At 43.4% G+C, this 14214-nt stretch overlaps 1 protein-coding gene across 3 annotated transcripts in view; it reads left to right on the top strand.

Annotated features, from left to right (window-relative positions):
- The first annotated feature begins 6626 nt into the window (after positions 1-6626).
- ANKRD33B (ankyrin repeat domain 33B) overlaps positions 6627-14214 on the top strand; it is a 33423-nt gene continuing 25835 nt past the window's right edge. The window contains exon 1 of one of the 3 annotated variants that reach the window (XM_028737966.2): positions 6627-7327. In XM_028737966.2, the coding sequence (XP_028593799.2) occupies positions 6833-7327 (495 nt within the window). In that variant the 5' untranslated portion in view covers positions 6627-6832. The remainder of the gene's footprint in view (positions 7328-14214) is intronic. The other 2 variants (XM_028737969.2, XM_028737967.2) reach the window with 2 other exon arrangements.

The raw sequence follows: 14214 nt of genomic DNA, 5'->3' as shown, positions 1-14214 counted from the left end.
GACTCACTTGTAAGTAGACACATATAGGATTATTCTGTGTGTCAATGAAGTTTCACCCAAATCCTCTCCATATATATTTCATACTAGCAACCTCTAACCTATAGTTGCTTGGGCACTCTAAGAAACCACAAAATCAGTGAAGTTTTGAAATAAGTGGTTAAAATCAATTCAGATTTGGAAGATTCACTTCGCCATCTTAATTCAAGATGAAAGCACAGAGGCTCTCTTAAAGCGGCAAAGCAACCTCTGAACCAGCTTCTCTCTTCCTTTAAAGGCGGAGGGAGCTTGGTGGAAATGGTGCTTAAAGGCAGTCTCTGTGCTGTGCTTCCATTGGAAGCATGGAGACTGACTTACAGTGGCAAAGCATCCTTTGAAGCAACTTCTTTCCTAGCCTCCACCCCAAGGGAAGAGGCTATTTCAAACAGCACTTTGCTCTGCTTCTCCTTTAAGCAGGTAGGCAGTAGCATTGGCGCCACCCCATTACCTGCTGAAAGGAGAAGACACATGACTTTAATCTCTGCTCATCAGCTGAAAAGCGGAGATTAGATCCTGCTGCCTGGCAGCAAGATCCTGTTCCCTGCTGGGAGCACTGCCAACTCATGATTAAACCCTGTCCTCCTGCCCATCAGCTGACAGCAGTGACACCAGCTGGTGGGTGGGTAGGTGTGGGGCTTTATTTGGTGGTGGAATAGCCTGGTGGACCAAAGTGGAACCCCTGGTTGGTCAAGTTGGCCCGTGGGCCAAAGATTCCCCACCCCTGAGGTTAGAACTTATATGATCCCATTTTAAAATAGCCACATTAGTTACCTGTTTGTTTCTAGGACCTATTTGAGGTGCTCACCTTAGTGTCTAAAAGTCCCGAATAACAGGTTCCAAACATGTGAAAGACTGTCTCCATCTCGACCAATACTCTTGGGTGTTAAGATATGCACAGGGGGTTCTATTGGTAGTTCTGAGACACCCTCAGAAGTGTGGGGCATGGCTGTCCAGAAGAGGGCTTTATCTGTGGAACTCCCTCTCCACAGAGGCACTTCACTGTACGGCTTTCACTATATGCTGAAGACACACTTCTTTACCCTAGACTTTGACATCCAAGGTATATTGTTTTGTGGGACCCCCCTCTTTTGCTGAATGAACAGCATCTGAAAGTGATCACTATGTAATAATCCACAAATAGTGCAAATCTCTCTGTTGCAGTTTGTGCAAGAAGTGTGTGATTGTTGTGAACAGCTAAGCTGTGCCACAGTACAATACCCAAGGCCCAGAGCTCAAACAACACTCTCACAACAATATTTAATATCAATGGTGTTGTAACCTTACTGAACCCAAGGGAACATACTGTTTTATGTATACAATAAAAAAATTAGATTGTTACTCTGAAAGCACAGTTCACTTCTTTTAAGTAATGTTCAGTGCATGGTACAAAATATATGCTTTATAAATTATAAATAGCAAATATAAACGAAGAAAGAAGTAGGCATTTTGCAGGCACGTTATACCTTTTAAGACTATTAGCAACAGCTAAAATAAACTGCTTGCTGTTCATGAAATTTCTGCTGGATCCTGCTTCTCGCCTGCCAATAATATTAATGTCAAAACATCCAAGCATTCTTATAAAATACAGTCTTTTAAATGTTTGATCATCAAGAATGTTTGCAGAGCTTGTTCTTAAATGGGATCTTTGATGATAGGGATATTATTTGTCTGTAAGAGATCATGTAGGCATGAGTAATATTGGCTCCATTTAACTATTACAGTATATTAGTGTCTTCCTTGACAACATTTACGGAGTTCCAAGCACCCTCCCATTTAATTACCAGTCAAGGCCAGTTCTATTTAGGTGGAGAGAGAGAACCAGAAGAGCAGCTTTCAGGCTAATAATCAGTATTTTGCCACATTTATATTCACTGCTGCTTGCTCATTTCAGAAGCTCCAGAAACCATGGAACACTATCATGCTATACTTTCTATAGACACAGGAGATGGAAAGTCCTGCTTAAAGGAACCATGTAGTCTGACAAGCCATAGTGAAGAGATGTTATTACCGGTATCTTTGCTATTTTACAGAGGATGGAATGAATCCAAAACTAAGTGAATGGCAGAAGTAGTAACTTACATCTGTTCTGTGCACCCCAACGTATTAGCTACCTTACAAGGGAAACAACTATTATATATTTTCCATGGTCCTCCCTAACTGCTCACCCTAAAGCTTTTACTAGTGGCATAAATAGATAGCTTTAGTTACAAATGTTGTTGACTTTCAAAAGTACTGTTGTGTTTGTGTTTTTAATTCACCGGATGCACACCTCAATCAATAGTACAGAAGGGAGTGAGGCCAACTGGCAATGGGTTGTGTCAGAGATGAAGTGGAATTTCATAATGCCAGTGGATAATTTAAGAGGTGTAGTAATTAGTTGCACACGGAGTTCCCTGTACAGGGAATTGATACATCTAAAGTCTAAGAGGGCAGAACTGAGGCTAAGGACCCCCTACTGGTGGAGCCATTGCACAAAGCACATTGCTCTTTGCCTTCTTTCAAGTTTTATTGGAAATCAATACATATTGCGAATCCCATCCATTTTAATGAAATCTGTATGGGAGAAGTTCCTGGTGAATTGTGCCCATATCATTAAGGATAATGAAAAAAGCCATCTAAGCTTCACTGAATGCAGGAGTAATTAGACTTCCAAATTTATTTAATGATGCTTGGCATCACACTGCAAGAAGAACATGTGCATCTTGGAACATGGAAATCCCTTCAGTGAAAGAACTGATGCTGCCTGAAGCTTTGTTGTTCCTTCATCATCTATACTACAAACTTAGGAGTGCAGATAAAACACCATGAGAATGATAAAACATAACAAATATATTTCTTTAGAATGTAAACATGCTTCCAAAATACTCACCTGCTAACTGCTTTTTTTTGGCGCACCCTGACTATAATGCTAAAACAAATTTCCATTGATGGCAGATCTTAATATAAACTAGTTAATCTCAACACTTAAACCTGAAGCATATGAATCACAATAAAGGCAGCACCTCTGAGCACATGCAGAGTGATTTTCACCTCTGAGTAACCACAGCCACGTGACCCATATCTGGGATTAGTGAAGGATTTTCAGGTTAAATGTTTTTAATTCTACGTCAAGATTCAGCTCAAGCACATTCTGCACTACAAATTAAGCATATCTAAAAGGCTACTTGGATCTAGTGGTGGCACCAGGGAGAAAACTCTTTTCTTCTCCTGCCACAATCTGCCAACACCACTATCAAATGCTCATATCTAGATCAACCAATGTGTATGGTCCTAAAGAAAAATGGAAAGCACAACATGGGAAGTTCTCTTTTAACAGGTCTCACTCCATGTCACAAAAAGTAGGACGTAGGCAGGGTATGCTTTCAAAATAACTTTTGAGATTGACTATATTGTTGCAAGACACCCCGTTACAATGAAAACAATAATTAAAGCAAACAGGGTATCTGGATACAACATTTCACTGTCAAATGAGAAGCTGGCAAGTGTTTACTGTATAAGGCAACACACATTTGCTGCTTTTCTTTTAGATTATTTTCCCTCTTCCTTGGCTTTACTGTACCTTGCTGCATTTTTTGCTATACTGTATTTACTGTACCGTATTTTACCTTTTCTTCTTCACCAATTTATCCCTTGCTCCCTCTCCAATTAATTTCCCTTGATAGCTTTGTTAGAGCACACATAAATGACAGATTCAAACTAGTTTAAAATTGGTTTACTGTTACAGCTTCTTCCAAAGAACCATGGGAACTGTGGTTGAGTGCAACACTGGGATTCCTTTGATACAGAACAATCCTGTGGTGTTTACTTAGTTTCCATTGCGCTTAATGGGGTTAGGGATAGCCGACATGATGCTTTCCCATGTTTTGGGACTACAACTCCCATCATCCCTGACCAATGACCATGTTGGCAGGGGCTGATGGGAGCTGTAATCCAACAGCAGTATAGAGCACACCACGTTGCTTAACACCTTGTTTCCAGGCAAGGCAAGCTTGAGGATAATAAGTATAAACTGACCATGTCACGAAAGTACTGATCACACCAATAAATGATGGGTCATATTTGTGGTAGCGCTGGCAAGTTGCTTGCAGGGAAGGAATTGTTACTTGCCCTGAACAAGTTGTGCAAATAATTATTTGCAAGGATGATCTAAACTTACCCTGGAAATCCATTTATGTATATGTCTTCCTTACAGCTTTTTAATATGGTTATGAAAATACTAAAATTGCTGAATTTTAAATACCTGCTCCCTTTCCCTTCACTCACAAGCAGCAGCAGGGAAAACAAGCAGGATTGAATCTATGTCAATTTGCAGAAAAACTTGCAAGAAAAAAAAGGTCCATTGGCAACAGACAAGCATCCAATAGAGAGTTCTAAATATAGATCACTCAAAGACAAGATGAATGGAACAGATCACAGGCATTTAAAACTATAATCCTATTAAATAGCTATGCTTGAAACTGCTACCTTGCAACCCTACAAAGGTCTTTACTCTGACGTATTTATTACACTGCTCCCTCTGAGAAAGGCCACCCTACTTCTGTGATTGTTGTTGTTCTTGGTATTACTTTAAAAAATGCCACAGAACCACTGCCTCCTTGGCTTAAACTCAATTGACTATTGTCTCTGTATTGACTAGCTCCTGCGACTATTTCAAGGGATTTACTACAGTCAAATAGGCGATTCCAAGAAAGCAGGTTCCGTGTGATTACTTTTCAAACGCATCTTTCACTCTTAAAATATACCACTAAAACATGTATAAAATGTATAAAATGTACTTGTGTCTCTTCATACAATGGATTTGTACTTTTCCCGCAGCGATGTTAACTCAAAGCTCCGTCCCGCAAAAGTTACGGGTTCTCGAATAGTTGTATTCAGCAACTGTAACAACTCCATTTATGTTTTAATTTACTATTCCCTACCCCGATTTTTCACAACCGCCGCCCAGAAAGTAAGGGGACATCTGACGACGAGCCTGAGGAAACACTTAGGTGGGGTCGTGTAAAACATTAGCGAAGCCATACATGTCTGCAAAACTACTGAACTAAGAAAAGGAGAAGAAGCCCGGCAGGAGATAAAGTTGAAGGTGCTCAGGGAATTCAAATTACTCACCTGTCAATAGCAATTTTCTTCGCTGGTGCATAAAACCCCAACATGGACAGCTGCATGTAAATCGCTTTGCAAATGTGTCCCTGATGTCAACATGCTAAGCTGGAGCCTCAATCTTCTGGTGATCGGATTAAGAGTCACTGCCAGGAGTTTTCTAAACGTGTCGGTCGCTCTGTCTCTTCCCGCAGTCTTTCCCGGACCATATTTGGAACAAGATCTATCGCCGGAAATATTGCTTATTGTTGTGGTTTTTCTCCAGCACCGCCCCCCTCCCTCGTCTTCGCGACAAGGGCTTACGAAAGAGTGGCTGGCCTTCTGAAAAGCAGCCGGCGGCGCGGAGAAATTTTGCTTTAGCTCATCCGACCGTTACAATAAAATTTCAGGAAATCGGATGGTCCCCGAGGGGAGGCTCTCAGTTCAGCTGCTCCCAGTTTTGCCGCGTGTGCGAGCAAACTTCGGTTTCGCTTTCTGGCGGGAAAAAAGCACCCTCCTGGTTGCAAAAGTCACCCTTTTGGTCAAAGCGAGGAGCTTTGGAAACCTTTTCGGAGTATTGTGCTCGGTTGAAACAGGATAGCGCGAGAAGTGCTGCTTTTGGTTTCTTGCTGGAGATCAGCGAGCGCCTTGCCCAGAAAAGCAAGAGGAAAAGAAAGTTTGTTGCATTCTCGTTCGCCTCGGCGTTTTGCAGCCCCTCTTGGAAAGGAACGAGCCTGGGTTTTCCCGCTTTGCAACAGCGTCAGGAGCTCGTGTTTCCCCAAAACTTTCCACCGCCGTGTCACCCACGCGCATCAGGAAGCTGCGGCGGGAAAGGAGGTGGGGTGAGACGCTGCTCAGTCCCCCTTGGCAAGAAATGCCTTGTCATCCCAACGGCTAGGAGTCGCCAATGCCTGATTTTTTCTTTTTAACCTGATAAAAATGCGGGAAGAAACCCCCAGCTCTTTGCGCTTGGCTCAATAGAAGTCGAGGTAGGGCAAAAAGATGAGCGCAGTAGTCTTTTTGCATCTGAAGCCCGAGCAGGGTCTTTTGAGATAACGGCATAGATTATGGGGCGGGGGAGCGTGATCCTCAGTGGATCCCTTCTTGATCTTGTCGCTCTGGTGCGAGTTAAGTAGAGTTGGGACCGAGAGACCTACTTTCTCGTGTGCATCTGAAGAGGGGCTGTGTTGCATGTCGGGGCATTGCAGGCCCCTTTCTTTCCAAAAAATACTTGCACTGGGTTTTGTGTTTTAGTAAAAACACAAAGTGTCCTGCACAGAGGGAGCTCCACGGAGTGTGAGGATGTTGTCCTTGGGGCCAAGGTTTGTTCTCTAGAGAGCTCAGCATTTGTGGCTTGTTCTCAGTATGCTCTTGCTCTCACTGTGAAAAGATACCTATCCGTATTCTGTAAAGAATAATAAAAAGATTTGGATACTAGAGAGCTCAGCTTTGCCCCACACACGCATCCCCTTTATTTTGGAAAAGGGAGTTGCATTTCCCTCCCAAGACAGGGGTGCCTGTTGCAGCTCTTTATGTCGCAGGTCCCCGGCCCCTCTTCTTCCCTCCCTGGTCATCCCGCCGGGCCTTGCACGTCTGAACACGGATGCATGCGTGCAGGAGACCTGGCGGCGCCTCAGGGGCGACCTTTTGCCCCCGAAGGTAAAAGCTCCCGAGAGAAATAAAGTCCAAACACCTCCCTCCGTGAAGGGAGGCGACGATGGTGCTGCTGTCTGGAGACGGCAAAGCGGCCGGGGAGGGCCGGAGTCCCGCCGCGGCAAAGCACCTGGCCGTGCCGCCCTCGGAGCCTGCCGGGCCGGGAGCCGCGGCTCCTGAGGGGAGCGTCGCCGTCGGCTCCAGCCCAGCTGCCGGGGCGGAGAGGTCGCGAAGGGGCAGCGAAGGCGATGGCGGCGGCGCTGAGGGAGGAAGCGACGAGGACGACGCTGGCGGCGACTACGAGGAGTACGAGGACTTCTCGGACCTCCCGGACACGCGCAGCATCGCTTCGGACGACTCCTTCTACCCGCCGCGGGCGGACGGCGACAGCGACGACGGCGACGACTGGTCTCTGGGAGAGTCGGACTCGTCGACGGGAAGCCCCGAGGCGCTCACCCTCTTCCGAGCTTGCTGCACCAACAACGCCGTGGCCTTGAGAGCGATCATCCGGCAGGGGCCCGAGGAGAAGGAGGCCAAGGAGACCGACCGCAACAAGAGGGTGAGCGGGGTGCAGGGGTTGGGGGAAGCGCCTCACGCGACGCGCGAGGAAAAAAGGCGGGAAAGTAGGCCTTAAAGCGCTCCCTCAGCTCTCGCGTCAAACGCCTCAGTTCACCTCAGGCAGCCCACTTGTCCCTGTGTCCTCCTCCTCTTCTTCTATTATTATTATTATTATTATTATGATGATGATGATGATGATGGGCCTGCTGCCCTTGCTCGCATTCACTCCGGTGCAAATCAAGCCCTGCTTCTGGGCAGGCCCAGACAGAGGGGGGCCATATGGGCCACTTGGTCCCGGCCTCCGATTCCAAAAGGGGCCTCCGTCAGCATATTCACAATTATTTATATACAGTGGTACCTCAGGTTACATACGCTTCAGGTTACAGACTCCGCTAACCCAGAAATCGTGCTTCAGGTTAAGAACTTTGCTTCAGGATGAGAACAGAAATCGTGCTTCGGCGGCGCGGCAGCAGCAGGAGGCCCCGTTAGCTAAAGTGGTGCTTCAGGTTAAGAACAGTTTCAGGTTAAGAACGGACCTCCGGAACAAATTAAGTACTTAACCTGAGGTACCACTGTACTTACTTATTTATAAGACTTCAGTTATCCCCACGGTAAAAAAAAAAAGGGGGGGGGCCACATTATCTACCTGGCCCGGGCCTCTGCCTGGCTCTGCAAGGCCCTGCTTCTGGGCCCCTATCTTGTAGCCAACCCATGGTTCAAAATCATACTGTAGTTTAGGCAGGCCTGCCTTTGGCCTTTTATAATGTGCCCCAGTCACAGAGGTGCAGATCACAAGTAAAAGCCGCAACTGGCAAGGCCTAGCCTTCCTTTGTCCTCTTAGCTGCCTGAGTCCCAAGTCCCAAGGCTCTCTCCCAAGGACAGCCCATTTCTTTCCTGTCCGTAGTGTCCAGCCCCAGAATCTCCTTCTGGGCTCCCTTTCCACCCATCAGTCCACTTCTCATGTTCCCTCACACACATTTCGCTAATGCAGAACAGAGTTGTGGGGTCGTGACCATCCCCACGTTGCTGCTGGTGCAGGTGCACTGGGCAGACTGTAAGAAATGCCTCTTCAAATGCATAGACTAGAGAGCCTTTTCTTGCTTTAAATGCATGGAGGAGAGTTTTCTGTTTTGCATTCCTCTCCCTCCCTCAACATAGCTTACTCAAGTGTGAGCAAGGTCAAGATTTTGTTGTAAACCACTCTGAGTTGTTTTATTCCTTAAAAAATACAAAGCACTATAGAAAGGAAGTGAAGAATAACATTTTTTTTCACCGTCCCGTTTCTCTTTTCTCCCAGTTTACTCGTTCTCTGCACCTGTTTTTCAACCTTTAGTCTCTCTGTCCCTTATATTCTCTGAACACTAGGACCTCTTCCCAATCCTTAGCTCCTCTATGAGGCTGTAATCCCAGACAAATGGACAGCTTCCCCTTACTTGCAAAGCTACTGTAGACTATTTATTTCCCTGAGCAAGTTCTATCTATGCCATTCCACCAGCTCAGCCAGTCCCTTTCAGAAGTTTTACCACCACACGGGCAATACAGTATAGATGGGGTAAGTAGAAAACACCACGAGGTGATCTTTTTTAAAATCTTAAACAGTTTCACGGATTCAGTATACATTGCTTTACTTTTTACATGTTATGATTACAGTGGTACCTCAGGTTACATACGCTTCAGGTTACATACGCTTCAGGTTAAAGACTCCGCTAACCCAGAAATAGTGCTTCAGGTTAAGAACTTTGCTTCAGGATGAGGACAGAAATCGGACTCCGGTGCGGCAGCATCAGGAGGCCCCATTAGCTAAAGTGGTGCTTAAGGTTAAGAACAGTTTCAGGCTAAGAACGGACCTCCGGAACGAATTAAGTACTTAACCTGAGGTACCAGTGTATCATGAAAAGGCTTTTGCGGACAGCTTCCACTGAGGCTGTAATAATGTCTAGTATCAGTCCCTGATTTGTACATCCTCACCCCAAAGGCCATCAATAAAGGGTGTCACATCTACATCATATTTTGCCAAATTTTGCTAAATACTTTGCACTTTTTTCTTGTAACTTTATTTACCCACTTCCCTGCCTTTGATGCTTGACATTCTGTATGGACAGCTCCTGGTGCTGGGGCTTGAAATGCAGTGGGATATCATCCCACTTTTAGACAGACATATCATCATCTCAGTTCTTTTCAGGTGGAAAATAGTTGGGCCTAATCTCCCACTTCCTTTTTACCCTACTATGACACGACCCACTTCCTTCAAAGCTATCTCACCTCTTCCTCCCGCTTTGAAACAACTTTCAAAAACATCCCATATCCTATTTTCTTTTGCTTTGAAAATATCCCTCTTTCTTCAGGAACGTTGTTCTTCTCTTTCTTTTTCACATTGGGCACTGCATGTGTTTCTATGCAGATACTATCTTCCACTGCTGGTGATGCTGTTCGGATGATGAAGTAGCAAGTAAAACAGAAGTAAAGGGGATAATTTCTAGTAATCTCCACATGTTAAACATAATATGTAGATTGACCCTTACAATGTAGGAGATGCTTTAATAATTGAAACAACTGATATTTATCACATAAATGGATTCCCTGATTTGATAAAGTTTGGCCTGAATACACCTGCTGTTTTACACTAACAGCTAGCTAAGAAGTGCAGTTTATCTTATGTGCCATCAGTAATGAAATGTTTCTCAAATATTTCCCACATAAAATTGATAAGGTACCATTATTCTCTAATCTGTAGTGGCTTTAGTACACAAAAAAATTAATAGGCAAACTGGGCCACAGTAGATTAAGATACCATGCTTCACACCTAGTTGAACAGGTAAAGGTGTATGTATGTGTGCACGTGCAACAGAGATTTCACACCTTTTAGACTAGTCTTTAATCCTCCACCCCGGATGATGAGTATGCTATAGAGGGATGTGTTCATGGGTATATAATACATGTTATAGTATCCCTGTCTATTCTTTTCCTATACACTCATCAAGGATTATGTTGACAAAGGGAGAGAATGCAACTACAAAAGTCCCCAGCCACCACCAGTCCTTACAATCATTTATTAAAAGACTTTCCACACCACCATTACTGCCAAGGAAATTTTTGTTCTACTGTATTGATATCTGTACATGTCCTCAGATACTCACTCCATCTCCACTCCAACTTCGGGTGTTGTGCTCTATTCATGCAGAAGTCCTATCAGAGACTCCTGACAGCACTTTCTAAGTGTTCCTATAATATGTATTCTTGTAGTAGAAGCCAGTGGAGCTGCACTGCTCTCCCACCTTCCCAATCCCACATATCTATGCCTCATATCAAGAGGGGGAGAGGCAAGGCAGTGGTTTGATGGGGTCCGGGGCCAGGGGCAGATCTAATCCAATATTCCTGTGCTGCACTCGCACCAAGCTCCTGCTACCTTGCTCCTCTCTCTCTTGGTAAGTGACAGCAACACACATCATTGGAAAGATAGGACTGCAGGCTTTGTTACAGGTATGAGTACAAATTTTAATATATGAACTATTGCAGGACTTCTCAAACTTTTTGTCCCCAGAGCCCAGCTGAGACAGCTAAAAATTACTGAGGCCCACCAGTCACAAAAGGATGGTGCAGGGACAGTCAGTCCCAAGATGAGGCAGAGTTTGACATACTCAGCTTGCATTTAAGGACATAATTTTCTACTGATATCTAATTCGTCTTTAGAAATTGCTAAATTCTTTGCTACAGCGTTTTCCTAGTGGCAAGGAGTATCATAGCTCAGGCTTCCACAACTTAAACACAGACGTTTGCTGTGGAGGTATTGTGACTCAGCCTTCCCATTCCTGGCAGAATTTACTAGAAGCTCTAAGGAGAAAATATTTTCTTTTGTATTTTTCCCTTCCTGCACTGATATGTCCCTCAACCATTTTTACCCATCTCCTATAATATATTCTCCCATTCTCCTTTCACACTCAGGTTGTACTCTATTCCATTCTCCCCACAACCAGCCAGTTTCTTTCAGCCTTCCTCCCTGGTACTTTAAATTCACATCTTCCTTCTATAACGGCTTTCCTTTCTTATCCTCCTTTTCCATTCTCTGTTTGATAAAGATGATTATATTAACCTTTTATCTCATTTTTTCACCTCCTCTGGCCCTTTCCTCTCAGAAGAAGGAGACCTTCTTTTCCCCTGAACAACTCTGTTTCTTGGCTACCTTTACTCAATGGTCAAGGAGTCACTAGTGCCAGCACTGGTCCAGCCAAAAGACTGGCAAGACTAGGGAGCAGGGAAGGCAGGCAAGGAGGCCCTGGGCAGGCTGTGATAAAGAGGCCCACCTCAAAGTCACCCAAGGCCCTTTTGAGAAACACAGAACTATGACATATGTATATCATGAACATGGACGTTTTATTGTTTTGTTTCAAATGCTGTAAACTACTCTGTTTTGGAAAAGGCAGTATAAAAATATTGAAAATATACAAGTACCTAAATATTATGGGTACAGTCCAGCCAGAGATTTCTGTGCCATTGATTTCATTGTGAGAATCAACTGTGTGCTTAACTGTCTTATCATTGAAATTAGTTGCACCCAAAATTGCTTACACTAGAATGGGATGTGTCATATATGTGCATTCATGCATTTTGTGGGTACAGATGCAAGTTCATGCATAGAGGTAAGCATATACTTACGTGTATATTCTATTGCTAATCTAAAATAGCAATGTCAGAAGGCTATTAAGATGACTGGGTAAATTTACTAATTCATAAATAATTTAAATTTAAAAACTCTAATATTGCATCAACATTTTTAATACAAGAGAAAATTAGTGCTGAAATATAGTTTTGCTTTTATATTCAGTACTTATTTATAGTTTTTCCCTGATACTGGGGCCATTCATTTGAGCCTTTAATTTTTTCCATAGTAAATGGGAATAATTCACTTTTTGAAGGGTGATGCTGTATGTTCTGTATTAAAACACAGAGTTGTTGCTAGGCCTTTTTTTTTAACATGAATGCTGAATTGTGAAGTTGCTTCAGCAGCTGGGTGCTAAACATAAGCCTATGAAGCAATACACCAGAGAGGAGCACAGAAATATCAGAATCTCATAGGTATACATTATTTTGCTCACTAACCAAGCAAACAAGAACCTATTGCAACCCATTATAAGCACACATCAAACAACAAACTTGTCATAGAAATGAGAGTTCATTCCAGCTATTGAACAAAACTATTGATGAAACAGGGTAGGATTTTCAAAAGGAATTAAATCTTTTGGAGAGCTTCAAAAATAAAGACCCTGGAATAAGCAGAGAAAAGCTCTGTTGCATGCAACAGTGATCTCTTTTTTTTGGTATATTCCATCTGTACTGTTTAAGGTACTCCACATTGAATTATATAATCAAGACTATGTCTCATCTGCAATTCTATACTTGGGGAAATTGTCCTCGGCTACCAAAACATGATCTAAAATAAGTAGGATTTAATTGCTGGTAAATTGATTATAGCACTCATACTAAAAAAACCCCACATATTCTGAATAGAGTGTAAATAGAGACTGTTTTCTTAAGGATTTAGTTAAATTGACCAACATGCCCCTTTTGGGATTTATTTATTTTTTAATTCATGTGGGCAAAGTCCAATAATATTGAAGAAGTGTTCAGTATCACAGTAGATCAAGGATTGAAGTGCCTCGTAAAAATACACCCTAGAGGGCTAATTCACACAGTGATGTACATGACATACCCTACTTCTCTGAGCAGTGAGAGAGGTTTCTTGGGTGTGGCAGTTACGTAGGCTTGGTTTCCTTTGTATAGTAGTCATTTGAGCCTTTTGGCCTTTAATGACATTTGAATTTATTTGCAAAAATATAAGTTGAACACAGCTGGAGACAAATAGCTGAAACATTACAGCACCAAAATCTGTTGCCCTATATCAGATCTCCAGAGAGTCAGCCGATACCCCAAAATGTTTATGTAGCTGACAGAAACCCAAGGCAGCACTCCCTCCCTTTCTCTGTCACTCTACAATTCAAAAATAAGTAAGTAGGGAAAATATGCCTTTCTATCCCAGTTAGAAATTTTTGGGAAGCAACCAGCTAGCAATCTCCCTAGCAAAATATGTACCTGAAAACCTGTCACCAAATACTGGGAATTTTCAGCATCTTCAAAGCCTTCTCTTATCTAGACCTCAGATTTTACAACCCCATCATCTAGTATGCCCAATACTAGTGGTGATTAAACTCCCCTTGGCTTGATTTCTCTCATTGGCTTCAGCAAAGCAAACTATTACTCCCAAAATGGAAATTAGCTTGTTCTTCCCTGAGCCCAATTCTGAAATTCAGATCCCATCATGTTTCTGTGATGCAATCAGTGAGAGCCTCACTTTATTAAACCCTAGGTATCCTGAGAGATCCTGCCCTGCCACACCTTAACTTCCCACTAGCCCAATTATGGTGAAGAAGCCATTCTGCGGAGCCTCCCTCCTTTCCTTGGACCTTGAACTCTGCAGAAAGAGTGTATCAGGTAATTTCCAGGGAACTCCACTGTCCATGTTACAGAAACACCCTTTAAATCTATGTTTACCGGGATACCTGGCACCTGACTGCTGTTGCAGTTACATAGGCACCAGATAAGATGATGGGTCCACAGTGATACCTCCTTACTGTTGCTGAGAAGAGAAGTAATGCTGGAACAGAGTTCAGGGGCTCACAGGGGATTGGGGGATTAATGGGGTATTAAAGTGCCTACCAAGCTCTGTTGGTCCAAATTTTGGAATTGGGCTTGTGAAAAAAACAAGCTATTCTCCAGTTTGGGGGATAATACCTCAATTTGCCAGGCCAAGTTCTGAACTGCATGAAGATTTATATGCAAAGGTTTAGATGATTAAACAAACAACTTTGCTTAGAAAAAGAATGCATTTACACA

Source organism: Podarcis muralis, chromosome 8 (assembly GCF_964188315.1).
Source record: "Podarcis muralis chromosome 8, rPodMur119.hap1.1, whole genome shotgun sequence".
Classification (NCBI taxonomy): domain Eukaryota; kingdom Metazoa; phylum Chordata; class Lepidosauria; order Squamata; family Lacertidae; genus Podarcis; species Podarcis muralis.
Note: the sequence above shows the minus strand (reverse complement) of the source record. Positions and strands in the feature narration are given on the sequence as shown.